Source organism: Humulus lupulus, chromosome 8 (genome assembly GCF_963169125.1).
Source record: "Humulus lupulus chromosome 8, drHumLupu1.1, whole genome shotgun sequence".
In the NCBI taxonomy this organism is placed as follows: domain Eukaryota; kingdom Viridiplantae; phylum Streptophyta; class Magnoliopsida; order Rosales; family Cannabaceae; genus Humulus; species Humulus lupulus.
In genome coordinates, this window is record NC_084800.1 from 47,610,881 (window position 1) to 47,638,022 (window position 27,142).

The 27,142-nt window shown below is 41.6% G+C and overlaps 1 protein-coding gene across 2 annotated transcripts; it reads left to right on the plus strand.

Annotated features, from left to right (window-relative positions):
* The first annotated feature begins 956 nt into the window (after positions 1-956).
* LOC133797103 (uncharacterized) lies at positions 957-7,391 on the plus strand. Of its 2 annotated transcripts, none has more exons than XM_062234906.1 (15): positions 957-1,378; positions 2,268-2,656; positions 2,920-3,040; positions 3,185-3,305; positions 4,096-4,238; positions 4,703-4,786; positions 5,100-5,168; positions 5,270-5,350; positions 5,425-5,544; positions 5,618-5,692; positions 5,797-5,877; positions 6,514-6,587; positions 6,695-6,755; positions 6,956-7,011; positions 7,116-7,391. In XM_062234906.1, exons 1-15 carry the CDS (start codon positions 1,295-1,297, stop codon positions 7,204-7,206), a joined length of 1,650 nt encoding a protein of 549 aa, XP_062090890.1. In that variant the 5' UTR covers positions 957-1,294; the 3' UTR covers positions 7,207-7,391. The 2 variants fall into 2 exon arrangements, with proteins under 2 accessions (XP_062090890.1, XP_062090891.1); XM_062234907.1 differs by having other exon boundaries at positions 4,715-4,786.
* Positions 7,392-27,142: the final 19,751 nt, after the last annotated feature.

Below are 27,142 nucleotides of genomic sequence, written 5' to 3' on the forward strand. Positions count from 1 at the left end.
AGGTAAGGCAAAAAAACCAAAGTCTAGTCATATCGAGAAGGGTCCTAAAAATCCCAAAGCAGTGTATCATCGAGTCTTATCGAGTCCTATCGATTCTTATCGAGGTACGTTCTAAAAATTCCCAAAGTCGTGTGTCATCGAGTCCTATCGATTCCTATCGAGGTAGGTTCTAAAAATTCCCAAAGTCGTGTATCATCGAGGCCTATCGATTCCTATCGAGGCACAGTCTAATCCATTCCTCATCCTATAGTTATCGAGTCCTATCGATTCCTATCGAGTTTCATGAAAATATCAAAAAAAACTCAGATTTCTTCATTGCCAGCCCCGATCTATCCTATGAACAAAAATCAATAAAAAAAACTAGACACATACACATATTGCAGATTAAAAATGAAATCCCTCACCTTCGCTTTCTTTGAGGTTGTTTCCTAAAAATTTGGTCGGCTTGCTTGACGTTTTCTCCTTCCCCTTCTCCGATCGTCACCCTTTGGGAGCCCTTGTTCGTGGTCGTGGAAGACAATAAAGGTTGGGTTCTACGGACTCAATCGAGGCCTATCGATTTCAAAGTTTGCTTGGTTCGAGTATTTTGGGAGAGAATACGGAGAGTTTGAGAAAATTATGCCAGGGGTATTTTGGGTAGTAACGACATTAGTAGCACCAAAACGAGAGGCTTATAGGGATAAGGTATTTTTCAAACAGAGTGTCACTTATTGCATTAAAACTCAAATTTCCCTTTTGAAATACAGAATACCTATGAGTATTATTTTATGAGCATTATTTTAAAACAAAGGGTACCAAAATTATATTTTGCACCAAATGAGTAAATTCCATTTAATTTTTTGTAAAAATTTAAAAACCTTCATTAAAATCTGTAAACTTAAATTTAAACATTATTAATGCTGAAAAAGATAATAATAAACATAATTAAAATAAATCCAAAATTAAAAAAATGAATTAGAAGCAAAACACGAAGAAAACCGCCGTTTTTCTTCTTCCTTTGTACTGGGACGTTTTTGCGATTTGGCGAGGAGGACGACCGGTTGGCGAGACGACGCATCTGCGATATTGCGAAGAGGACAGGCTCGTAACGGCGACAAACTCGGAGAAGAGGACAGGTCGCGTGTGTGAGAAGCCAAGTGAAGCACGGGCCTTAGGACTGAGGTAGGAGTGGGTATAAACTATAAATATCCGACTCTTCAAAGTTCAAACCCAACTCCCTCCTCTCCATTCCAACGCCTACTATAAAACCCTCCTCTGTAACGGTACGAAGCTCTCTCTACTCGGAGTTCCTACAATGGCTGAATGCGAGAATGGCGATCTCCACGAACTTTTGCGAGAGCTTCCTTCCCACGCTGTAAAGGAGTTGTTGTACATTGGGGTTTGTCTCCTATTCTATACCTCTTTCGCTTTACTTGTTTTGTTTTAAGGTTTTATTTATGGATTCGGCTCGCATGCGATTTGAATGATAGAGTTAGAGTTTTGTACAGTCACTATTATTAGTTCATCACTGAGAGTGGATTTGAAATAGCGGAAATTTGTTGGTCGCCTCGAGATGATCATAACCGCATTTGGTCTATTGTTGTCTTATGGATTTTGAAATACCTGTGTAAATTATGGTTTAATAGTGCTTATAGGGTTTAGTGGACTCGGCTCGTATGCGATTTGAATGATAAGAGTTGGGGATTTGTATAATCATTATGCTTAGTTTATCACCGAGTGGATTTGAAACACCAGCAATTTGTTGGTTGCTTGGAGATGATCATAACCGCATTTGGTCCATTGTGTTGTCTTATGAATTTGAAATACCAGAAATTTAGGGTTTATTAATGCCTTTAGGGTTTTATGGATTCATACAAAACTGCTTAATTGCTTATGTTTCCGCTGCGGTTCTGGATGACAGGCATTAGTTTCTCTTTTTCTGTCATTAGGGCTTATAGAGTCATCATGCTTATCGACATGTTTTATCTTAATGGTCGGCTTGATCATAGCATTTTTCTCTCTGTGTGTGCTTTTAGGTTTTATTGGTTGGTACAATGATGCTTATGTTTCCGTTGCTTTTTATTAGTGGTATTTGTTTTCTCTCCCTTTGTTGTTAAAATCAGGGTTTATTTGATTCATTATGCTTATCTGTTCTTACTAATGATCTTAGATGCATTACCTTTTTATCGTTAACAGTGGCCTTGGCTATCTATTGATCCGTTTCTTTGTACCACAACAATACTCTTTGGTTTTATATTTGATTCTTGTTATTGTCTTTTCTGATGTAGGTATGCAGCCAATGCATTTTGCGGTTATTTGGAATTCGAGGGGATATGTACGACTGTAATCCGTTGTCTCCTTCGATTTTCAGTTCAGTTTTTGGAGATCTATCAGATTCTGAGAAACATGTTCAGTCTGGTTTGGAAGAAAATGAAGACTCCAACAGTTCTCTTATTTCTAAGGGACCCAAAGTCAATCAGCTGCTTTGTAGCCTTTGTTTGGGCATCTTGCAGTTCACTTACCGTGATGACAATAAGTTTGTGGTGAGAAAGGACAGTGCTTATGAATTTGTTGCCTCAATTGCGGAATTGGTAAAGCAAGATTATAGTCAAACTGATGGTTTTTCTCTTGAAGTGTCCATTCCACCAGTTACCCAAGAAAATGATCGTTCTATATGGTATTACTTGTTTTGTATTGCATTCTACTAGTTCTTTTTTTGCAAGGCACATGACTTTTTTTTTTTTTTCAATATCCGTTGAAAGTGTTTTTTACATGATGTATTTTTTTTGTTATTTTTTTTATAGAACGTTGCAACCAGACCAATTGATGGATAATTTTATTTTTTCTTAGTGTTTTTTATATAAAAAAATTATGTTATTTAGCTCTTAATTTAAGTTTATAAAGATATGTATCATATTTTTTCTGTCTAATTTTTATCAGGTTTTATATTAAAGAAAAATATGGATCTGAGTCGTGGTTTCAAAGGAAAGCACTTAGTGATTGCATTTCTGTGAAGGATGCTTTGAAGGCTTCTATAACGAAACCACTTGAAAAACTGCTTGTAAGTTCCTGTGTTAGTAGCTATTAGGTCATATGGTGTGGGGGTGTAACTTCGAAGCAAGGTTACGGCCATTATTACATTATTAATGTCTAATGAATTCCCTCGAGTATCAACTCAAACGTATTGTAATTTGAAGTTTTTCAGGATTGCAAATCCAATATGAGCTCTCTCCGTATTCGTTTGACATACAGCCAACTTAAAGCGTCAATGGCAATTTTGAATTTTGTTGAGAAAAGCCAGGCTGACTGCAAAAGAAGAAAAACAGGCATGATGATGATTATTAAATATTTTTTTCTTTCTTTCAATAATACGCTGAAGCATGACTTTATCAATAATTCATATGAAGTAAGTAATATAATTTTTGTACACATGCGGTACAAATATGTACTGTTTGTCTTAAAATATATTGGCTGCATTAAAATGAATTTGTATATTTGCTTTATTGAAACTAGTGTATATGATTACAAATTTGCATTAGAAGACTGACTCTTTAAGTTGGATTATTTGGATTCATTTGTTGAAATGACTTTAATTTTTACTGCAAAATAACCTTCATTCAAGCGAGCATATTTTATATGGAGGAACCATAAGAGTGAACTTTTTTTTAACACTAATTGACCTTATCGCCGCTCGTTGTAGTAAATAATAATGTAAATTTGGTAATTTCACTTTTTCATGTTTTCATTAAACTCTGAGAAGAAGCGAGACCTTCTGTTATTGCCCAAATTTGCCTTTTCCGAAATCTAGTAATGATTATTATTAGTGCATTTGTTATTGAATGTAATATGTTTGTACTAAATCTTGATTATATGCATGAAAATTTAGATAGGTCCAACCTAAATTCAAGTGCGATTTTCAAGAAATTTATGTCCAATTTATTGGAAAACCAACTTTGAATTTTATAAACTGTGTGCATGAGATCTTAGTTTGGTCTGAACTAAATTCTAGCGTGATTTCCAAGATATTTATGCATAGAAATTTATGTTCAAATTAATTGGAAGACCAACTTTGAATGTTCAAGTGAATCCCCTTTTTTCTTTCTTTTGATTTTGCAGTTATAAGCACATGTGGTGGCCTGGAAACTTTTAATGATGGTGTCAAAGGTTCTGATTCTAGTAATGTTGCATCAGATGTAGCAATCTTAGAGACCTCTCAAGATAGTCAAATTTCTGAACACGTTAACATCTTTCTAGAAAAGGTTACCTTTTGTCAATTCTCTGAATATAATTTTAAATGAGTTTTTATAATATCAACAACAATTTTCAACTGTTTTGTTACCACTATTATCTATTTATACATTTATCTTTTGAAATGGTCCTTAGGCCTACAAATTAAATTATTAGGAGATAAGAAACTCTAGTATATGTTTAAGTAGGGTAGGTCCCCATGAGAAATTGAGTTTTAAACATCGTGGGAGAAAGTCATGGTCTGATTATGATGACTGATCAGAGTAATGTTGCAGGACATGGTGATGTTGTGCTGTATTTTTTTAATATGTGAACACGTCCGTTATGATTTATTGGTGTCCTTTTAGTAAAATTAGCTCCAATCATCAACTTGCTTTCAGGACATGATCCTTATCCAAGTGGTTTATGTTTGTTAGGTTGTGTTTCTTATTTTTTTTTACTGGCTCTATACATTGTGATACTAATTCTGCTTTAGTTTTTAAACCAGATCAGTGAACCCTGCCAATTTGTGTTCCACTGCAACAGGATGCCTATATACGTTGGTGGGAGATACCTAAAGGTTTGTTTTATTTTTATCTTGGATGATATTCAAGTGTGGGCTATAGTGAAGTCACTAATGCAATGAAATAAACAACTAATTATGTGCTTATTTTAATCTATTCACTTACCGAACAATTGAAACTTCTATGCATAATCTCTTTGTTCTATGTAAATAATTTTTTTATGTGGAAAACAAAATATCACAAAGAAAATGGGTGCTTTACCATTTTGGAGCTACTCTCTATTCATGACCTTGTGAAGGGGCAATGAAGGAAGCAAGAAAATAGAAGGAAAGAAGTTAACATGACTAATAATTTATATTATATTTTCAGTACTCCAGAAATGTTAGTCAAACACGCTGGATCATTGATGATGAAAGAATGGGAGATGCTTCTGTTGAGGTGATATTATCTTTGAAATGACAACGATGTTTCAATTTTTATTTATTTATGTTTTATATTGCGGAACAGAGTAAAACTTGATAGTCTATGCTTCTCTGCAGGAATTAATTGGTAGCCAGATTCTTCCTGTATGCCAAGGCGATAACTACAAGTTTCATGCTGCTGGCAGAGAGGATATTGATGTGCGTCTACTTTTTTTTTTAATGAAATTTCTGAATTAAGCAAAAGGAATTCTGAAGTTTGAAGTGCTTTTCAGGTTAGGATGTTGGGTTCAGGTCGTCCTTTCCTGATTGAGATTCAAAATGCACGCCATGTACCATGTGTAGAGGATGTAAAATCCATAGAAAAACTTATTAATCACTCGGATAGTAAATTGGTAAGTTGACTTTATAGTTGCTGTTCCATTTTCAATAGTTGATTCATTGTTAATCAGAATATTGTTATTGTAGGTTGGAGTTAAAAATCTCAAAACAGTGGATAGTCAAGTTTGGACCCTAATGCGTGAGGGAGAGTCAGAGAAGCAGGTTCTCAAAATTTCACCTCATGATTAACTGTGCCTTTTTTTTCTTGGATAAACCATACACCATTATCATCAGTTTTTTTTATTTTCATTATTTATTTAATACAGAAGCAATATGTTGCATTAGTGTGGATTTCTCGACCACTCAAGGATGAAGACTTTCAGTCTGTATTTTCATTTAAGGAGATGGTGAGTAATTTAGCTTCATCTGGCTTTGCTTTCTCTCAATTGCTCAAGAGCTGTAAATGTTGCAATGTTATTGATTTTTTTTTCTTTCGCCTGTTAATCTTTTCTTACCCTTCAATGAAGCCTTGTTTAGGCTTTCATCTAACTTGTCTCTTCCATTTTTGCACGTTGCATTAGATTGTACAACTAACACGCTTTCTCCATTTTTCCTAAAGGAATTCTTGATATTGATAATTGACTGCTAAAACCTTGATGTTTCATTGTTGCATAGTCAAATCTTTTCTCTTTACCCTGAACTGCTTGAAAGAAAGTAAAATTGTCAATGTGCTTCTAACTTAAATCTACACATTCATGAGTGTAAATTTATATTAACTTAACTTTTACAATGTGCTTTTGCCTTTATAACTTAATCTGAAAATTATTGAGGAAAATAAATTTCATAAATCTTTTTTAATTTTTTTTTGAGTATCTTTATGATTGCCCTAAATTTTATAAAATTTTACTATGTTTAAAAAAAATTCTCAATTTTTTGTTTAAATCCAAACAAAAGAAAATGAAATCTTTGTGAATAATTTTTTTTTCCCGAGATCCAATCAGAGAGTTAGTACTCACGCATTCTTTTTCTTTTGCCCCACACAGAAGGTTATGCAAAAGACTCCGATTAGAGTGCTTCATCGCCGAAGTCCACTGGAACGTGAAAAGATAATACATTGGTTAGTTCCTTTTCAATTATTTAGTGAAATGTCAATATGTCATTCTATTATTCATATCTCTTTTTAACATATTATGAGATTTCGTTTCTATTTATATTTTATTGTAGGATGAAAATGGAGAAGGTTGTTGGAAGTTCTCAATATTTTCTTTTGCATCTATGCACCCAGGTATTTTTTTTCCTCTTTCTTTTACAGCTGAGTGCAATAATAAGAATGAGATGGAAGCAAGGAGAGGATTTCAATTTACCATGGATTACTCTTCTTATCTTTTAGTACTTCCTTTTTTTCTTCTTTCTCTTCCTCTCTGTTTCTTAATAATGTTAAAAATATATATTCCAAATTACATTTATAATATCTTTGAGTGACAGGCTGGCACATATATTAAGGAATTTGTCCATGGAGATCTTGGGCGTACCCATCCCAGGTACCAAAATTTATTTATCACCTTAAAATAGTGATGTGATTTTACTGGTCATTAGTTGGCAAGAATATTTTTAGTTAAAAATGCCTTTTTCTTATGTGTTGCAGCATTGGATCAATCCTTGGTTGTCGAGCAGAGATACTACAACTTGATGTTACAGATGTGAAAATGGATTGCTTTCTTGATGACCAATGTTAGCTCTCAGTTACCATCATTATGATGATTGGTTCCTTTTGCTGTTGGATTACTTTCTCAATTTTGATGAGTTTAACTGCATAGGTTGGCAGTATTTTTTAAGTTGCTGCAGAAATTAGTGATTTTATTTGGACAATTGCACACAGTTATTAGTTTCACAATAATAACAAGAAGCTCGTAATTCTTAATTTTAACATTTAATTGATTTGCTTTTTTTTAATATACAATTTACAAAAGATCAACAAAAATGATCCTTAAATTTTCACCAAAATTAAAACAATAATTTTTAAAGATCACAAAAAAATTGTGCTAATGTACAAAAAATTGTGTTAATATAGCATTGCTAGTTTATTTTAAGCTACTTCTAGGATTAAAAAATCACTGATCTTTTTTAATTTAAAAAGTTTTTTTAGAAGATATTTTTTAAATTAGAATGATTTTATTATTCCTAATTTACTTATAAATTATCTTTTTTAATTAATATATAAATAATTTTTAAAAAAATCATTATGTCATTTTTCAAGTGTGACGTGGTTTATTGCATTGAGAAATTTGAGTTTTTACGCCTTATGTGGGGGGCTAAATAAAAAAAATACATCATTTTACACATCAAATAAATAAGCTATTATTGGCCATTCTTTCCAAAATACTCCTCCCATATTCCTCATTTCTTTCTCTCTTCTCTCTTTCCTTTTACCTACGGCAGCTACAATTCATTGTTGTGAAAAAATGTTCAAAATCATCATTCTTCACCATGAGGAAGGGTTCTATTGCTACAATTCATTGTTGTGAAAAAATGTTCAAAATCATCATTCTTCACCATGAGGAAGAGTTCTATTGTTAATGCGGATGGTAGACATCTATTAATGCCATCTCCTCTCACCTCGAAGCTCCTATTCCATTAACACCATCATTTTTTTTTATGAAACTAAGAAAACTTTTAGTGAAAACACTAATCTATACATTTCAAACAAATTTGTGTATGATTTTTTGGTTTTTTTTTCGCAACTTTTTTCAGATCTGAAACTCTGAAAGTTTCAGAAACTCGATGCATCTCGATTCCAAGCTCGATAGGGCCTTTAAAATCAAGATTTTTGTGAAAAAAATGATATGCCTCGATGAAATTCGATGCCGCCTCGATGAACCTCAATGCCCAGCTCGATGGGGCCTTAGAAATCAAGATTTTTGTGAAAAATGATCTGCCTCGATGAAATTCGATGCCACCTTGACAGACCTCGAAGCAATTCATTGAACATGCATAACTTTTCACTTGAGTGTCCGTTTGAGATGATTTTTTTTTAATTTGGGTATTTTTTTTCGAGATCTACACGTTTAAGATGTTTAAATATACATTTGGGAAGTTGAAAGCTTAAAAACATACCAAAATTAAAAAAACTTGGGGTATTTTTTGAACTTTGGGGTGTTTTCAAGCTTTAAAATTCTCATATGTATATATAAACATATCAAACGTGTAGATCTAAAAAAACCTAAATTAAAAAAAAAAAAAAAATCTCAAAGGGACATCGAGTGAAAAGTTATACATTTTTATGAATTGCATCGAATTTCATCGAGGTGTGTTGAATTTTAATGAAGCAGGTCCTTTTTTTTTTCATGAAAATCATCATTTTTAAGGACTCATAGAGCTGGACATCAAGGTATATCGAGATGTATTGAGGTATATCATGGTGCATCAAGTTTTGTCATGAAATTCATGATTTTAAGGCCTCACCTCGACAAACCTCAATATACCTCGATGAAGCTCGATATAATTAATTGAAAATGCATAAATTTTCACTTGGGTGTCCGTTTGAGGTGAACTTTTTTTAATTTGGGTATTTTTTGGAGATCTACATATTTGAGATGTGTAAATACACATTTGAGAAGTTTAAAGTTTGATAACACCCCAAAGTTTAAAACAATACCCTAATATTTTCAAAGTTGGGCATATTTTCAACTTTTAAACTTCCAAAATATGCATGTACACATCTCAAACATGTAGATGTCTAAAAATATCCAAATAAAAAAAATCACCTCAAATCGACACTCGAGTGAAAAGTTATGCATTTTTAATTAATGACATCGAGTTTTATCGAGGTCTATCGATGTGTGTCGAATTTCATCGAGGTCTATCGATGTGTGTCGAATTTCATCAAGGCATGTCATTTTCCGATCGATCTGGGCATCGAGGTACATCGAGGTGCATTGAGGCATATTGAGTTTTCTACAAATTTTAACGTTACAGATCTAAAAAAATCGCGAAAAATTACAAGAAAAGCAAAAAAATCATGCACACGTCTGTTCGAAATACATATATTGGTGTCTTAATTGAACTTTTAGTGGGTTTAAGTTTGAAATTATCAAAAACTAATCATCTATGGATAACTTTAAGAAAAAAAATAGGGAGGGGAAAGAGAGGGAGGAAATGGAGGGAAAAAAAGAGAAGCTACACTTCAAATTTTTCTTTACATATAATATATGTAAGGTGATGTAAAGTCACCTCTTTATTGCCTTGACCATGAAGGAGGAAAGCAAGAAGTGAAGACCCTTTATGCCTTGGAAATTTCTTTATATGTCGAAAGTGATGTATTTGAGTTTGCCAGCATTGGTTACAAACCCCAACTTCCTAATTAATCTTTTTTAGGGAAATTCTATTTAATTCCTTATAATTTGGGTGTTATAAAAAAGAAATTAACTAGATTAGTCCATAGTGTCTTTTTTTCCATTTTATAATATACATGGTCAATTTTAGAATATCTAAAATTAAGAGAAAAAAAGAGAATGATATGGAAAAACCAAGAAAAAAATAGAGGTTAATGAGTGGTGATCCACGGGGGAGAAGGAGAAGAGGGGGGAGAGAAGGTGAGAAAAATAGAGAATAGTGAAAAACAACTTATGTTAGGGACATTTTTGGAAATAAGGAGAATAATAGAATAAAATAGTCATGTGTATATAGCATAGTATATTTTTTATTTAAGACTCTATAATGCATAAATAATCAAATTTCCAATTGCAATTTAAGCTATTTCACTCAATAGTTGTCGTTTCTTAAATTTATTGTCGTTTTTCAAGTTCCACGTCGTTTTTATAATTATGTTGTTTAACTCTAGAGGGTATTTGCGGCATAAATACCCAATGTTTCACAGTTATTACACTTAAATACCTAATCTTTTATTTTTACGGCAAAAATACCTAATTTTCAATATATGTTAAAGATTGTTGACGCGGTTCTTCGCCAACATGTAATTAAGAGAAAGAGAGGAAGGGATTAGTGCTGAATGTAGAACCGTCACAGATATAAGATCTTAGTGAATGAAATAGGTGACTCAAGACACGTTTTTGAGTGGTTCAAAGGTTAAAATCCTTCTACTCCACTAGTCAATATTATTGATATATTCTGGGTATTTGGTTACAAAGTATATCTCTCTAGAGACTATTTTTTTCAACCCTTATCAACTCCCAGGGTCTCCATATTTATAGGAGAAGGCACCTGGAAGTTGGTAAGGAGGTCATCCCGTGACCTTCTTATTTGTCATATCCACTCTGTGACATTCATGATTAATTCCTAAACCTGACACATAAGTATGGTCAAATCGATAGGTAAGGAGATAATGGGCCGCACGGCCCAACCCAGCCGTGGGTGTCTGAACACGCACGTTCCTTGTAATGCCCCGGATTCCCTATTATGGTTAACGACCGGGTTAGTAGGCCGGGAAGGCCATAATTGTTTAATTATGCCATTTAATGTGTTTATACGTGTTTATGAGAATTATATTATAACATAATGTTAATTGTATGCATGTCAGTGATATATGTTGAGACCACATTATGATGTGGGTTTGTTCGAGCTATTCGACATGAGACGATCGTAGAATATTGATTAGCGGTTTAGTCACAACGGGATTAAGTGTCGGGACTTGGGTTGAGTCTCGGGGTGATTTTGATGATTAGAGTGTTACCAGGAGATAAAGGGTAACAGATTGTGAGTTATTGGTGTTTGAGATTATTGAGAATAGCGGGAATTGGAGAGCGTTAATTACGATTAACGAGATAGGAGGGAAGTACCAAAAATGCCCTTGGGAGCCTTTAGAAACTATTAATTGACCTAGGGGTAAAATGGACATTTCACCCCTAGGATTGATATAACTCTTGATGGCTGAAGAAAATGATGGAAAAACAAAGTATACTTTAGAGTTCTCCCGTACCTTTTTCTCCTCACTGTTCTTTGTGGTTTTTGAACCAATTTTGAGGATTCAAGCTTAGGAAGCAAGCCTTGGGAGTTTAGGAGTGTGTTCCACTATTGAAGACCATCATAAGCCAAGCTTTGGGTAAGTTTCTAACCATGGTTTTCTCTGGTTTGCTCTGTTTTGGTTTTGTTTTGCAGCTGAGTTTACTAGGGTGAATTCATGGTTTTTATGGGAGTTTTGGCTAGGGTTCCCATGCTTGTGATGTTTGGGGTGTGTTGGGATGGTTTTTGGGTTTATTTGGCATTAAGAATAGGCTTTGGAAGCTTGGAAATCGAGTTAGAATCGAAGAAGTTGAAGAAGGTCGGTTCAGGGGTGTTTGGGCCTGGAGGTAGCGCTACAGCGCCCACCCTAGGGCGCTATAGCGCTCCTCAGGAGGCTTTTTGGCGCTTGGGAGGTTCTGTGTAGAGTGCTGTGGCGCTAGGGGTTGAGCGCTGTAGCGCTACCCTGCTCCTTCCAAACCCCGTTTTGAGTGTTTTTAAGGGTTTTTGACTTGGGGTTTCAATCCTTAAGGCCCGGGATCGAATCTACTCACCGTGTGGGCATGTTTCGAGGTCCCGAGGGTGGTGCTTAGGTTAAGACCCTATTATTGTGGATACTCATTAATGGAGGTTATAATTGGTTGTGATTAGGTAACCGCTAAGGAACTAAAAGATCGATCGTTCTCAGGGGTCGTCTTTATCATACTTCTCGCTCGAACTTGAGGTAAGAAAACAGTGTATGGATACAGTTGCACCCTGTACAGGTATATGACATGCATGGTTTGATATTGAGGCATGTTGGTTGATATATGTGAACATGGATTGCATATTAAATGCTAATGAATGCTAATTACCTGTTTAAGACACTGACTAGTCAGGGACCGACTCTAAAGTCGATGATCACGCATTGAGTGGCTCTATGGCATTAATGCGGGACCGACCCTAAGGTCGAAGAACTTATAAGCGCTTGCCTGGTCTACGACCAGAAGACTATAGCCAAGGTATATGACCTCGGTGACCGTTTGTCACGTGGCTAAGGGACGTTGTCCATAGTTTCGACTCTAGAGTCGTGAGGAAGGTTATGTTGGTGGCCAATCACCATGCACCTGTCCTAAACAAGCTTATGAAAGAATCACTTATCAGTTAAGCCCTGGTGACTCTATCGTCACATGGCTAGAGGGAGCGATGCTCATTATTGTGACTTTTGGCTATTGTCACCTATTTGCTGGACTGATAGCCCTGAAGGGTTATTATGATCGTTGTTGATATTATATCATGCTTTATTGTGTTTTCTTGCTGGGCTTTGGCTCATGGGTGCTATGTGGTGCAGGTAAAGGAAAGGAAAAGCTTGACCAGCCCTGAGAAGGGAGCTTGGGCGATGTTGTCGTGTACATACAGGGCCGCTTGACCGCCACTGTCAAGGAGTTCTCAGAGGGACTAGGGGTTTACCCTATTTTTGCCGCTTAGGTCGGCGGGGATTGTAAATTTGGAACTGTAGCGACTCTTTTGTATTACGAACTACTTGTAAACATTTTGAAAGGCTCATGAGCAGTTTATTTACTTAATGAAATGTACCATTTCCTTTTTACTGGTTTTCACCTTAACTTGATAATAACACTTAGATCACGTTTTTAACCAAAGGACTCGGGTAGCGGGTCAAATTTCTGGTTCACCGTTCACCGTAACTGTTCTGGGGTAACCAGGGCGTTACATTCCTGCAGCGTGTCTGAGAAGTCAGGGAGATATCGAACACGTGATGTCAGATATATGCACGTTTACCTTGCGAGTGTTGACTTTACAAAGGGGTCCTAGCCTCCATATCCAGCTCGTACCACGAGCTGTGCATCTGACCCGACCTTCGGCCTTCCGATTCCTTGCTCCAGTCTTGGGAGTCTTGGCGAGTCCTTGAGGATTCCTCGAGCTAAGGGGGGTACGACCTCAAGACAGGAGCTCCGACCTGGGGGATGCTTATGGACTAGCCATGATTAGTCCGAAGCTCGGCCTGCTAATCAGCCCGTGGGAAAATCAGGGCGTACATCTGCCCCCCAAGCTCCTGCTCGTGGTATATGACGTCGTATATAAGACCATAGTAGGGGCTTTTAGACTTCCCCACAACTCTTCGCATTCCACTCTTTACGTAGGCGCCTGATACGTGGCACCTCGTGGGTGGTGACGGTACGTCTTACGAGACCCGCATTTAATGGCCTTGCCTATGCCCAGCCGTCGTTTCGTATTCCGAGCGGAAGGCCTCGGATCCCTCATCAGGGCCATCCAAGAGCCTTCTACACGTGATCCTTCATGCATATAAAAAGGGGGTGGCCACCCTACGCACGGGCCACCCCTTCATCCGAAATTTTCCAAATCTCTTTTCTTCTTTCCTCTCCATACCCCAGAAGAACGAAACCCTTTTCCTCATTCGAAACTGTTGCTGCCATTTTCACCGTTCAAGAAGCTTAGGCGCACGGATTTCTCCGAAGCTTTGGAAGCTACTACACCGACGAAGCTCCTACCAACGCAACACTCTCATCTACCTCCCAGTCATACACAGTAAGTTTCCTGACCCTGTGTACTTTGGAAACATGCTACTGTAGCTTAGGTAAAAAATTTCACTGTAGCCGCATGCAAGGGTTTTCTGGGTTTTGTGGATATGGAGGGTGACAACCCCTTTTTAGGTTAGGGTATATTTGCTGTAGGAAATCGCTTTAGAGCATGGGTTTCAGGATACTTTTTCTGGGGAAAATTTATGGGTAGGAGTTTTGGGAATTTTGGGTGCAAAACCGGGTAGCTTAGGGAACACGCCTCATAAGCGGTTTTGTAATTTTTTGCCTATTGAAACTTTCCCCCCAAGGAAAATTCTATTCTGAATCCCCTGACACACGAATTCCAAGTAATCTGGGATCTGTTGGGAGTATACGCGCGTGTTCATTGAATCGCGTGGTTCCACTCTCCACGAGCTAGGCTTACCTTAGCTCGTGCAAATAATAATTGCTTCTTCCTCCTGCTTGGGTCGCCTTTTCTAAAGTGTTTTCTTTTGTTCGTTAGGCGACCAGATGGCTCCAAAAAGGAATCTCCCTCAGAAGAACGTTGGAAGCTCGGCCTCCCAGTAGGAGAAAGGGAAAGCGGCGATGCCCAGCTCCCCGATCCCCCGTTTCGGGCCGGTAGTGGAGAAGGAGGTCGAGGTGGCCCCCGACGCATTCTTTGAGGCAGAGAGAATCGTCTCAAAGATAACCAATCAGACGAAGATTAACAAACTCTTCCTTACTCACAACATCGCGCTGGGGAAAGCCTCCATTATTGCCCGACCTGCCTCGGATGGCGAGCGGAGCTGCGCGTCGCTCGACGAATCGTTCGCGGCCTGGAGCGGAGAACACTTTAAGGCAGGGGCCTTCCTTCCCCTGGATTAGTACTTTGCGGATTTCTTGAACTTCGTGGGGTTGGCCCCATTTCAGCTCCCCCCCAACTCCTACCGTCTGCTGGCAAGGTTGAGGTACTTATTCCATAAGCATGAGTGGGAGGTCCCCACTCTTGCAGATATTTTATATTTCTTTTGTCTCAAAGCCAGCCCGGACCAGCGGGGGCAAGACGACGGGTTTTATTATTTAACCCATTTTCCCAACACGGCGGCGGTCATCTAGCTACCCAGCCACCCTAATGATTTCAAGGACCAGTTCTTCATGTCAACTGGGTTCCGGAACTGCGAGCACCACTACTTCACTCGTCCTCGTAAGTCCCCCCTGACCCTAGCCCGTGTGTTTAAATATCACTTTAGCTCCTCCTGCACCTCTTTCTGACTTAAACTCATTACGCAACCATCTTCGCGAGGACAGAGAAATCTGTGACCCTCGGGGCACAGTATGAAACACTGGCGGGCTTTCCCCCCAGTGAGAAGGATTATCGCGTGCTCGTGACGGACGAGACGATGGTGGCCTGCAAATTGATTTTTCCGAACCAAACACTGAACCTAAAGAGGCCCCGAGGGCCGCCTCCAGCTCGGGACACCAGACCTATCAACGTGGAGGAGGTCGCGGAAGATGAAGACGAGGAGGACGAGGGCAACGAATTTTCGCTTGTGAGGAGCAGGAAGAGGACTTTGGAGGTCGCCCAGAGGACGGGCGAGGAGAGGATCCAATCCGGAGCAGCCGTGGGTCCTTCTGGCCAAGGTAACCCTTACTTGTTTAGGAGTCTAGATAGGGCCGCTGCGGACCCCCGGCTGGCTAGGTTCAATCCTAGGCAGCTCGTCCATCGTCACAAGAGCAATCCGGACCTGAACACACTTCTGCTCCATTGTGTCGACCGACTCATGCTGGATCACCAAGAGAGCCGGCCTAGGGGTACCGTAGTAGCAGATAATACCCTAGCCTTTAGGTCGATCTTATTCGAGGAGTATGGGACCAACCTACCCACATGGCCATCACTCCAGAGGGGTATCTATGCTCCGGGGCTTAGGCAGTATGTAGAAGAATCTAGCCCCGAGTCAGAACCGGACCCAGAACTTGCGCCACTTCGGGAAATAATCGTCTTAGGCTCTTCCAGCTCGGGGGGTAGGGCTCCCTTAGTATTCGTATACTTTTTAGCGTTAACCCTTTGTCTTTATCTCCGTATGATTGCTAACTTGTAATAACCATGTTTTTTGTTTGACAGAAGAGATGTCTCAGCCCGAAGATAGCTTGCGGGGCGTGGTCTTCGGGGGGAACCCCTCAGCCGGGCCAAGACAGAAAAGGCTCCAGGGTTCCAAGAGCACTGCTGGGGTCTCCACCAAATCCCCGGCAAAGGAGAAGGAGAAAACCCCGTCAGCCCAGGTCGCGGGGGCGATCCTTCTTGCTGCCGGAGCAGGACAAATGCCTCCACCGCCTCAGCGAGCTCCGTCTGCCACCCAGGACGTAGGAATGGAGATCGGGACTCCGTCTGTGGTGGCCTCCGATGTACACATCCCGGTCAATCCCTAGGACCTGGAGAAGATCCCAGAGGCCTTCCGGGGAACGGTGTACGAATCGGCGAACTACGCCGTTAGCCATATCTATAAGTTCACCGAGAAGGAACTCCGGACTATCGAGACAATGAGCCCGGTTGACGTTATGGACTCTTCAATGAGCATGACCCTAACTGTAAGCTGCCTTATTCTTTTAAAGCTTTTACCATTACACTCTGCCTTATTTTTCCTCTGAGCCAGTTTATCCTTCATTCCTCGCAGGGTGTCGTCGCCCTTCACCGGAGCATCATCAGGGCCAGAACTCAGTTCGATGACATGAGGACCGAGCACCAGGCCACCCTTCAGGAGGTTAAGGTGACTAAGGATGCCTTGGCGACCTCGAAGGTCGAGTTGGAGAAGACCCAGGTCGACTTGGAGAAGACCCGCTTGAAGGTCCAGGAGCTCGAGACCTCCCTTGCTACCTCGCAGGTAGACCTCGAGGCAGCGAAGACTGAGATCCAGGCCGCCAGACCGCCCTGGAGGACGAACGGACCACCTCGGAGCAGTCCATGCATGATCTGTTCTATCACTGTTGGCTTCACAATCCGGAGGCTGACTTCTCTTTCATGCCACCGAGTCTCTGGGCGTGCTTGCTGGTGAAGTTCCAAGCTCGCCTGGACAAAGAGGCGCCGCCTTCGGAGACTGGGGAAGCCTCTGGTGCGGCGGAGCAGTGTGAAACAGCGACCTCCAAAGGGCCGACTGACGGAGCTTAGGGCGCTTTTTCTCTTCTTTTCCTTTTTTTTGCCTTTGAATATTTTGAAGTATTTTATGTAACCTTTGCATGAGGTGTTTTCACCTCGAGACAATTTGCCTTACACCTTTAACTTATATTTTTTCATGCTTTTGGCTACAATATATATATATATCTTTTTGATAAACTTAGTTCGTGTTAACCGCTATTTATATCTCGAGCTCTTTGAAAAGAACAGCGATAAATAGATTTACATCAACTTCTAAGTTTTATGACCCAGTTAAAACCAGGAACTTATTTAGAAAACTTAGTTCGTGTTAACTTCTATCCGTGTCTCAAGCTCTTTAAGAAGAACAACAAAAAATGGATTTACATCAACTTCTAAGTTTTATGACCCGGTTAAAACCAGGAGCTTATTTGGAAAACTTAGTTCGTGTTAACTTTTATCCATATCTCAAGCTCTTTAAGAAGAACAAGGAGAAATAGATTTAAATCAACTTCTAAGTTTTATGACCCGGTTAAAACCAGGAACTTATTTAGAAAACTTAGTTCGTGTTAACTTCTATCCGTGTCTCGAGCTCTTTAAGAAGAACAACGAAAAATGGATTTATATTAACTTCTAAGTTTTATGACCCGGTTAAAACCAGGAACTTATTTAGAAAACTTAGTTCGTGTTAACTTCTATCCGTGTCTCGAGCTCTTTAAGAAGAACAACGAAAAATGGATTTATATTAACTTCTAAGTTTTATGACCCGGTTAAAACCAGGATAGGACTTAGTTAGCGTTAACCCTTATCCATATCTCGAGCTCTTTAAGAAAAGCAACGATCCATAGATAAGGATCAACATCTAAGTCGTTAAGGAGACCTGGTTATATCCAGGTACCATATGCCCCCCAAGTAACTGGGAAAGGGTCTTTCGTGGTTACTTTAAGATTACAATTGCAAATATGCGTAAAAAGCTGATTTTTATTAATACATAGAAAGTGGCTTTCCAAGCCTTACAAGTGGATCATTGATAATATCTCTTTAAGTGGATGGCGTTCCAAGTCTGCGGGACCGCCCCTCCATCAAGTCGAGCTAGCTTATAAGTTCCCTCCTTGATGACTTCGATGACCTGGTATGGTCCTTCCCAGTTTGGTCCCAAAACTCCATCTTTGGGATCTTTCCCGGCCAGGAAAACTCTCCTTAGGACCAAGTCGCTAACGCTAAAGGCGCGTTTTTTGACTTTAGAGTTGAAGTAGCGAGTGATCTTCTGCTGATAATGGGCGAGCTGGAGTTGCGAATCCTCTCGCCTTTCATCAACTAGGTCTAGGGAATGGCATAGGAGCTCATGGTTTCGACCTTGGTCGTAGGACTGGACTCTATGCGAAAGAACCTTTATCTCCACGGGGAGGACTGCCTCACTCCCAAAAGTTAAAGAAAAAGGAGTATGACCCGTAGGAGTCCGATGCGAGGTCCGGTACGCCCATAGGACCTGGGGGAGCTGTTCCGGCCAGACTCCCTTTGCTTCATCTAATCTTTTCTTGAGGCTCGCCTTTAGAGTCTTGTTGACAGCCTCGACCTGGCTGTTCGCCTGAGGATAGGCCACGGAAGAGAAGCTTTTCACAATTCCATGCCTGTCGCAGAACTTGGTGAACAGGCCGCTGTCGAACTGAGTGCCGTTATCGGAGACGATCTTCTGGGGCAGGCTGAAGCGACAGATGATGCTTTTAATCATGAAGTCAAGCACCCTTTTAGACGTAATTGTTGCCAACGGCTCTGCCTCGGCCCACTTAGTGAAGTAGTCGATGGCGACCACGGCGTAACGGACCCCGCCCTTTCCGGTAGGCAGGGCGCCTACTAAGTCTATCCCCCAAACGGCCAACGGCCAAGGGGCCGAGATCATTTTCAGCTCGACTGGAGGAGCTCGGGCAACTGCAGCGAATCGCTGGCACTTGTCGCAGCTCTTTACGTATGAAATCGAGTCTTTGGACAGAGTCGGCCAATAATAACCTTGCCTGAGAACCTTTAAGGCCAAGCTTTGCCCCCCAGTGTGGTCTCCGCAGAATCCTTCGTGAATTTCCTGCAGGATGGCCTTCGCTTCACTTGGAAGAACGCACCGGAGGAGAGGTAAAGAGTGCCCACGTTGGTACAACACTCCATCGACTATCGTATATCTCGGAGCTTGATATAGGACTCGCCGCGCGTCGCTACGTCCCTCAGGCAGCTTGCCCTCGGCGAGATATTCAAGAATGGGGGTTATCCAGGTTGGCCTGGCGTCGATCATCTCGACCTCTGCCCGATATTCTTCTATACTTGGTTTTTCCAAGAATTCTATTGGCACCAACCCCAGGGTCTCTGTCTCTCCTGAGGTGGCGAGCTTGGCAAGAGCATCTGCATTGGTGTTCTGCTCTCGAGGTATCTGTTCGATCGATCCTCGCTCAAATGCGGACAGCTCGACTTTTACCTTCGCCAGATAGGTGGCCATCTTGGGTCCTCGTGCCTGATATTCGCCCAAGACCTGGTTAACCACGAGCTGGGAGTCACTGAAGCACTGGACGAAGCTCGCCTTTAACTCCCTGGCTATCCTTAGGCCAGCCAGCAAAGCTTCGTATTCTGCCTCGTTGTTGGAGGCCTTGAACCCGAACCTTAGCGCCGAGTGGAACCTATGTCCCTCGGGGGATATCAGAATGATTTCGGCCCCGGAGCCGTTTTCGTTGGACGAACCATCTACAAAGATCTTCCACAACGATTGGGGTGAGGTGAGCTGAGATGAGTACTCCGCTGGATTCTCCTGGAATCCCGTGCATTCTGCCACAAAGTCGGCCAAGGCCTGACTTTTTATGGCAGTTCTTGGAGTATAGAAATCTCGAATTGACTGAGTTCGACCGCCCACTTTAACAGACGTCCCGATGCTTCAGGCTTTTGCAAAACCTGCCTTAGAGGTTGATCGGTCATGACGTGTACTGAGTGAGATTGGAAGTATGGCCTGAGCTTTCGCGAGGCCGTGATTGGCAGAACGCCAATTTTTCCATCAGCGGGTATCGTGATTCTGCCCCGAGGAGTCTCTTGCTGATGTAATAGACTGGCTTTTGAACTTGGTCCTCTTCTCGTACTAGTACGGCGCTAGCCGTGTCCTCAGTGACGGCCAGGTAGAGGAAAAGAGGCTCTCCTGCCTTGGGCTTGGATAGCACGGGTGTTTCAGCCAGATGCACCTTCAGGTCGAGGAATGCGCTTTCGTATTCTACTGTCCATTCGAACTTCTTGTTTCCCCGAAGCAGGTTGTAGAAGGGCAAACACTTATCGGTTGACTTGGAAATGAACCGGTTCAGTGCGGCCACTCTCCCTGTCAAGCCCTGGACATCTTTCCGCGACCTAGGCGAAGGAAGCTCGAGCAGTGACCTGATCTTGTCGGGGTTTGCTTCGATTCCTCGGGTATTAACTATGAACCCCAGGAATTTCCCGGATGCGACACCAAAAGTACATTTCTGGGGATTGAGTCTCATGCCATATTCTCGTAGTATTTTAAAACATTCTTCCAGGTCGGAAACATGGTTGTCGGCAGTCTTTGACTTGACGAGCATGTCATCAACATACACTTCCATGTTCTTTCCGATCTGGTCCGCGAACATTCTGTTTACTAGCCTTTGGTAGGTAGCTCCGGCGTTCTTCAGACCGAACGGCATGACCTTGTAGCAATAGAAATTAGTCGGGGTCATGAAGCTGGTGTGTTCCTGGTCCGCCGGATTCATCGCGATATGATTGTAGCCTGAGTACGCATCCATAAAGGACATGAGCTCGTGCCCCGCCGTGGCATCCACCAGCTGATCGATCATTGGCAGTGGAAAACAATCCTTGGGGCAGGCTTTATTCAGATCGGAGAAGTCAATGCAGGTCCGCCATTTCCCATTGGGCTTTGGAACTAGCACGGGGTTGGCGACCCAAATAGGAAATTTGGCTTCACGGATAAAGCCACATTTTTTGAGTCGGGTCACTTCTTCTTCTAGGGCTTCAGCTCGGGTTGTTCCTAGACGTCTTTGCTTCTGAGACTTGGCAGGAACGCTTTTGTCCAGATGGAGCGTGTGCATGATGACACTCGGGCTGATCCCTACCATGTCCTCGTGCGACCATGCGAATACATCTAAATTAGCCTGGAGAAACGTAATCAGCTCCGTCTTCCTATTGCTACAGAGGTTTTTCCCGAGCTTGACCATCCGTGATGGATTTTGTGGATTAAGGTTCACCTCCTCGAGCTCCTCAATAGCCTGGAGCTCGGACTTGTCTTTGCCTATTCGGGGGTCAACGTCCTCACTAAGGGCGACACTTTCCCCTTTGGCGTTTTGAGGTTTTTCAATCTCAGGAGCCGCCAAGGGTTCCTGGGATTCCTCTTCACTCAGAATGGCCATAGCCAGCTGCCCGGGTTTAGATTTTCCCTTCATGGAAATGTTGTAGCATTCCCTGGTAGCGAGCTGATCACCCTTGATGGTGCATATTCCTGTTGAAGTAGGGAATTTCATGGCGAGGTGTCGAATGGAAGTGATAGCCTCGAAAGCTATGAGCGTAGGTCGGCCCAAAATGGCGTTGTAGGCCGTGGAGCAGTCAATGACCACGAACTCGAGTAGTTTAGAGACTATCCGAGACTCTTCTCCTAGGGTGATTACCAGCTCGATCGTCCCTATTGCTGCCGATCCTTCTCCCGAAAAACCATACAGCATCATGGAGGTTGCCTTTAGATCGGCGACAGTCAGACCCATCTTCTCTAAGGTGGATCGGAATAAAAGGTTCACCGAACTCCCGTTGTCTATCAGCACCCTTCTTACTTTCCGGTGGGCGAGCTGGACTGCTACAACCAAGGGATCATTGTGAGGGAACTGGACATGGCCTGCATCTTCCTCCGTAAAAGTGATCGGTTGCTTCTCTAATCGTTGCTGTTTTGATTGACGTTGCTCCGGGACGAACTCCACTCCGTTGTGAGCTTTTAGTTCATTCACGTATCTCTTCTGGGCGCCTCTGCTCGTTCCAGCCATGTGCGGGCCTCCAGAGATGGTGGATATCTCTCCTCCGACCACGGGAGGAGGAACGTCCTGATCTATCTGAGTCCCGGGCTGACTGGCTGGGGCGTCTGGAGCAGGCCGACTCACTGGGACCCTGTTCCGTGAGTATTGAGCCAAGGGGCCTGCTCGGATGAGAGTCTCTATCTCATCTTTGAGATGCCTGCAATCGTCGGTATTGTGTCCGACGTCGTTATGAAAACGGCAGAATTTAGTATCTCTCTTTCCCTTGTGGTGTTTCAATGGTTCCGGCCTCTTCCAGGGGACCTGAGTAGAGTTGGCCAGGAAGATACTTTCCCTGGACTGGGTGAGTTCGGTATACGTCGTGAACACGGGCTTGAACTTGTCTACAGACTTATTCTTCTTTTGGCCGTGTTGATTGTTTTCACCATTCCCCTTTCTTTTGCTTCCGCCGGGCTGGTTATTCTGTGTGACATCTGGGGTCGCTACCACGACCTCCGTCCCCACTCCAGCGGGCTGCTCGGGAACCTGGCTGGTTCCCGCAGCTTTGGCTTCGGCTTCTTCCAAATTTATCCATTCTTGGGCTCTATTAAGGAATTCGTTGACCGAACTGACTCCCTTCTTTTGTATATCCTTCCAGAGATCTCCTCCAACAAGGATTCCGGTTCTCATGGTCATGGGCTTGGAGCTTTCATCCGCGTCCCTAGCTCGGGCAGCAAAGTTCGCGAATCTGCTTAGGTAGGCCTTCAGCGTCTCGCCGGGCTGCTGTCTCACATTGGCCAGGGAGTCGGCCTGAACACGGGCGGCCTGGGAGGCGCGGAATGCCCTTTTGAAGTCAGCTGAGAAGGTATTCCAGGAGCTGATTGACTGTCTCTTACTTTGCTAGAACCACTGTTTGGCAGGTCCGATCAGTGTGGAGGGGAAGATCAAGCATCTCAGCTCTGGGCCAATATTATGGGCCATCATTAGGGTGTTGAACATCCCTAAATGGTCCGACGGATCTCCGTCCCCGTTGAACTTCGACAAGTGAGGCATACGGAAGCCAGATGGGTATGCCGTCGCTGCTATGTTGGGGGCGAAGAGTTCCATCTCGTCTCCCGAATCATATTCGTCTTTTTCTTTTTCTGACAGGAGCTTCCTCATCAGTTCCTCCATCTGAGTTAGGCGTTCGAGGGTTTGGTCCTGAGATCCTTGGTTATTCCGGGACTGCTCAACAGCTCCGGATCCATTGTACATATTAGGTGGGTTATTGTCCCTCCTATCTTGAGATAAGTTATTTGGAACATTCCCTCCGTTACGTACTTCGGATCGCCCCCCCCCCCCCCCCGAGCGAGCCTGACTACCATCTCTAGCCCGATCCTCTTTGTGAGAGTTGAGGCGATCTCGAAGGTCGCTTCCCTGGGTGGTCTGGTGACTTTGTGCCGAACTTAGTCGCTGACGCAGGTCTCCTCCAGAGAGATCACTCCGGCGACTGTCGGTCCAATGACTCCTGCTGGATAGGCTTGGCGTCCGTCTTTGGTGGCGAGGACCTGAGCTTTCTTCCGGCGCCCTGCTACGCCGGGAAGGTCCCGCTGATGGTGGGTTTCTCCTACTACTCCCGTAAGCTGGGATGTCTCGGACGAGCTGAGGAGGAGACGGATATCTGATTGGAGAAGGAGGATGCCTGACTGGGGAGGCGATCCTAGTTCCGTCTGGACGGATCAAATTTGGTGGGGGCCTTTCGGCCCTGCCAACTTGCTGGTCCCGCGCCGGGCGATCTGGACGAGGCGTAGGACGGTCTTCGGGGACGGGTTGACGTTGCGGGCCCTCCCCGGATCTCCTTCGGGAATTTCCTCGGGCTCTCCTGGGCGTCCTCGAGGATGGTTGAGAGCTAGGAGTTGACGTCCTAACCGAACGGCTGTATTGCTGTTGTCCGGGTCTAGGCATTTCCCCGAAGTTTGCTTCTCGATGATGCGATGAAGGGGTGGAGTTGGCTGCTGGAAGTCTATCCGAACGGCTATGTCTGGACCGATTACCCCGGCGAGACTTAGGAGCCTCACCTTGCCTCTCTCCAACGTTAACGTTGGTTGTGAGAGGGGGTAGTCGGGCCAGGATATCCTGGATTTGCTGACCAGCTGCTGCTAACTGGCTCCTCAGCTGAGCGTTTTCCATCTCCACCGCAGTATAATAACACGGGTTTGGATTAGGTGGCTGGGGCGCCGAACTACCAGTATCGTCTTGGCCCACCGGCTGCTTTCCTGGCCGCTGCTGGACTTCAGGAATTTGTTCATCAGGGATGGCGGTATGATGAGCCTCCTGCCCATCATGTTGTTCTGTCTCGTTGCCATGCCTGGATCGAGTAGTCACCATAGTTGGATGTTTGTAGCAGCACTAATCGAACTTGCTCTCAATGAAAGCACCAAACTGTTGACGCGGTTCTTCGCCAACAGGTAATTAAGAGAAAGAGAGGAAGGGATTAGTGCTGAATGTAGAACCGTCACAGATATAAGATCTTAGTGAATGAAATAGGTGACTCAAGACACGTTTTTGAGTGGTTCAAAGGTTAAAATCCTTCTACTTCACTAGTCAATATTATTGATATATTCTGGGTATTTGGTTACAAAGTATATCTCTCTAGAGACTATTTTTTTCAACCCTTATCAACTCCCAGGGTCTCCATATTTATAGGAGAAGGCACCTGGAAGTTGGTAAGGAGGTCATCCCGTGACCTTCTTATTTGTCACATCCACTCTGTGACATTCATGATTAATTCCTAAACCTGACACATAAGTATGGTCAAATCGATAGGTAAGGAGATAATGGGCCGCACGGCCCAACCCAGCCGTGGGTGTCTGAACACGTACGTTCCTGCAGCGTGTCCAAGAAGTCAGGGAGATATCGGACACGTGATGTCAGATATATGCACGTTTACCTTGCGAGTGTTGACTTTACAAAGGGGTCCTAGCCTCCATATCCAGCTCGTACCACGAGCTGTGCATCTGACCCGACCTTCGGCCTTTTGATTCCTTGCTCCAGTCTTGGGAGTCTTGGCGAGTCCTTGAGGATTCCTCGAGCTAAGGGGGGTACGACCTCAAGACAGGAGCTCCGACCTGGGGGATGCTTATGGACTAACCATGATTAGTCCGAAGCTCGGCCTGCTAATCAGCCCATGGGAAAATCAGGGCGTACAAAGATAAATACCTATTTTTTTTTTCTTTGCCGCAAAAATACATATAGTTGCTAAATCATTGCTTCTGTAAGTACCCCATTTGCTAGAACTCTTAAACATGTTGACTAAACAGACATTTTTCTCTCTGTAATCAGTCAATTTCGTAATATTTTTTTAAAAAATATTTTAAATTAGAAAAATGAATACAAAAGACATTTTAAATTAATTCAAATTTAAAAATTCATATTTTGATGACAAAAATACCAAAATTACGGAGTGATACATATCTGGTGAGTCAACAACTTCAACAGAGGAGGTACTGATAAAAGTAATGTTTTAGCAACTTTGGGTATTTTTGTCGCAAAGAAAAAAAATTATGTATTTATCTTCAACATATATTGAACATTGGCTATTTTTGCTGCAAAAATAGAAAATTAGGTATTTATTTGTGACAAGTGTAAAATATTAAGTATTTATGACCCAAATACTCCACTACTCTATAGATGTTGTTTTAAAAGATTATGTCGTTTTCTTTTATTAAAAAAAAAGATTATGTGGTTTTCTAATTTTTTGTCCTTTTATTAGTTGATGTCGTTTTCAACTCCAACGTCGTTTTCAACTCCAACGTCGTTTTCTAAATTATTGTAGTTTTCGTGTGTATTGTCGTTTTTAATCAATGATTTCTTTTATGCAATTTTTGCCGTTTTATATTATTAATGTTGTTTTTGTCGTGGCTTTCTCAGCATGGCCATTACACCTCACCAACATGAGCTACAAGCAAATTCCATAGTACAAGCACATCTCTGCAGCAAAATGAAATCATCACTACAAGCAAATTCCATAGTACAGGGAAAAATAGGAAATGTGAAATTTGGAACACTTGTTCATCTACCTTAAACACCTCTTCTAATTTTTTAGAATAAATAAGAATTTTGCTCAAAACTAAGACTCATATAGAGTTTTGCTCCCAAAACTTTTTTTTTTGACAAAATTTCTTCGGAACTATAACAATCATAGCAAATATATCTCTTTAGATATATTATATTCATTTTTTAAAACGATTTGCTAGTTTGATCACTGGCTACATGCATAATTGCAGTATAATGATCTATTTAACTAACTTAAACTAGTTAAAATTGAGTTTATTAATATTAAACATACATTAGTTCTAAAAATATTAATATATATTTCTAAAATTTGTTATTAGACTACTATATGTATGTTTTTCCTATCTGGACTGTTCAGCAAATTATTTAAAAAAAAGAACGAAATACTAAAGGAAGATATTTGCAATGATTGTTATAATCTATGGTATTTTTTTCTATAAAAAATAAATTTAAGAGGCAAAGTTCTACAAAAATCATATTTTGGAGGAAAAAATCCTCTTTTTTCAAACTTTTATGATGTCTGGCCTCAAGGTTGTAATATTGAAGGAAACCTTCAGCTGAAGGAAACTTTCAGCTAGACTTGATTTCATCCGAGTGCTCTCTCTCTCTCTCTTTTTTTTTAAATGACCGTCCCGACGTTTAAAGAGAAAGAAAACCTTAACCATGAAGGTATTTTTTTTTGTTGGGAAAAAGATACAGCCTCATAAAAGACTAAAGTAAGGACCCAGAAAAGCTACACTTGAAATTTTTCTTTTCATATAATATATCGAAGGTGATGTAAAGTCACCTCTTGATTGCCTTAAAGCAAGAAGTAAAGACCCTTAAAAGCTGCCTTGGAAATTTCTTTATATGTCGAAAGTGATGTATTTGAGAAACCCCAACTTCCTAATTATTTTTTATTTTTTAGGGAAATCCTATTTAATTCCTTAGAATTTGGGTGTTATAAAAAAGAAATTGACTAAATTAGTCAACAGTGTCTTTTTTTCTATTTTAAAATATACACGGTCAATTTTAGATATCTAAAATTACA

Bases quoted from the DNA above. Each gene is read 5' to 3' on its own strand.
- LOC133797103 (XM_062234906.1), top strand. From the start codon at position 1,295: ATGGCTGAATGCGAGAATGGCGATCTCCACGAACTTTTGCGAGAGCTT. The intron at 5,878-6,513 runs GTGAGTAATTTA...TGCCCCACACAG, and splicing joins TATTTTCATTTAAGGAGATG to AAGGTTATGCAAAAGACTCC. The intron at 6,588-6,694 runs GTTAGTTCCTTT...ATTTTATTGTAG, and splicing joins CGTGAAAAGATAATACATTG to GATGAAAATGGAGAAGGTTG.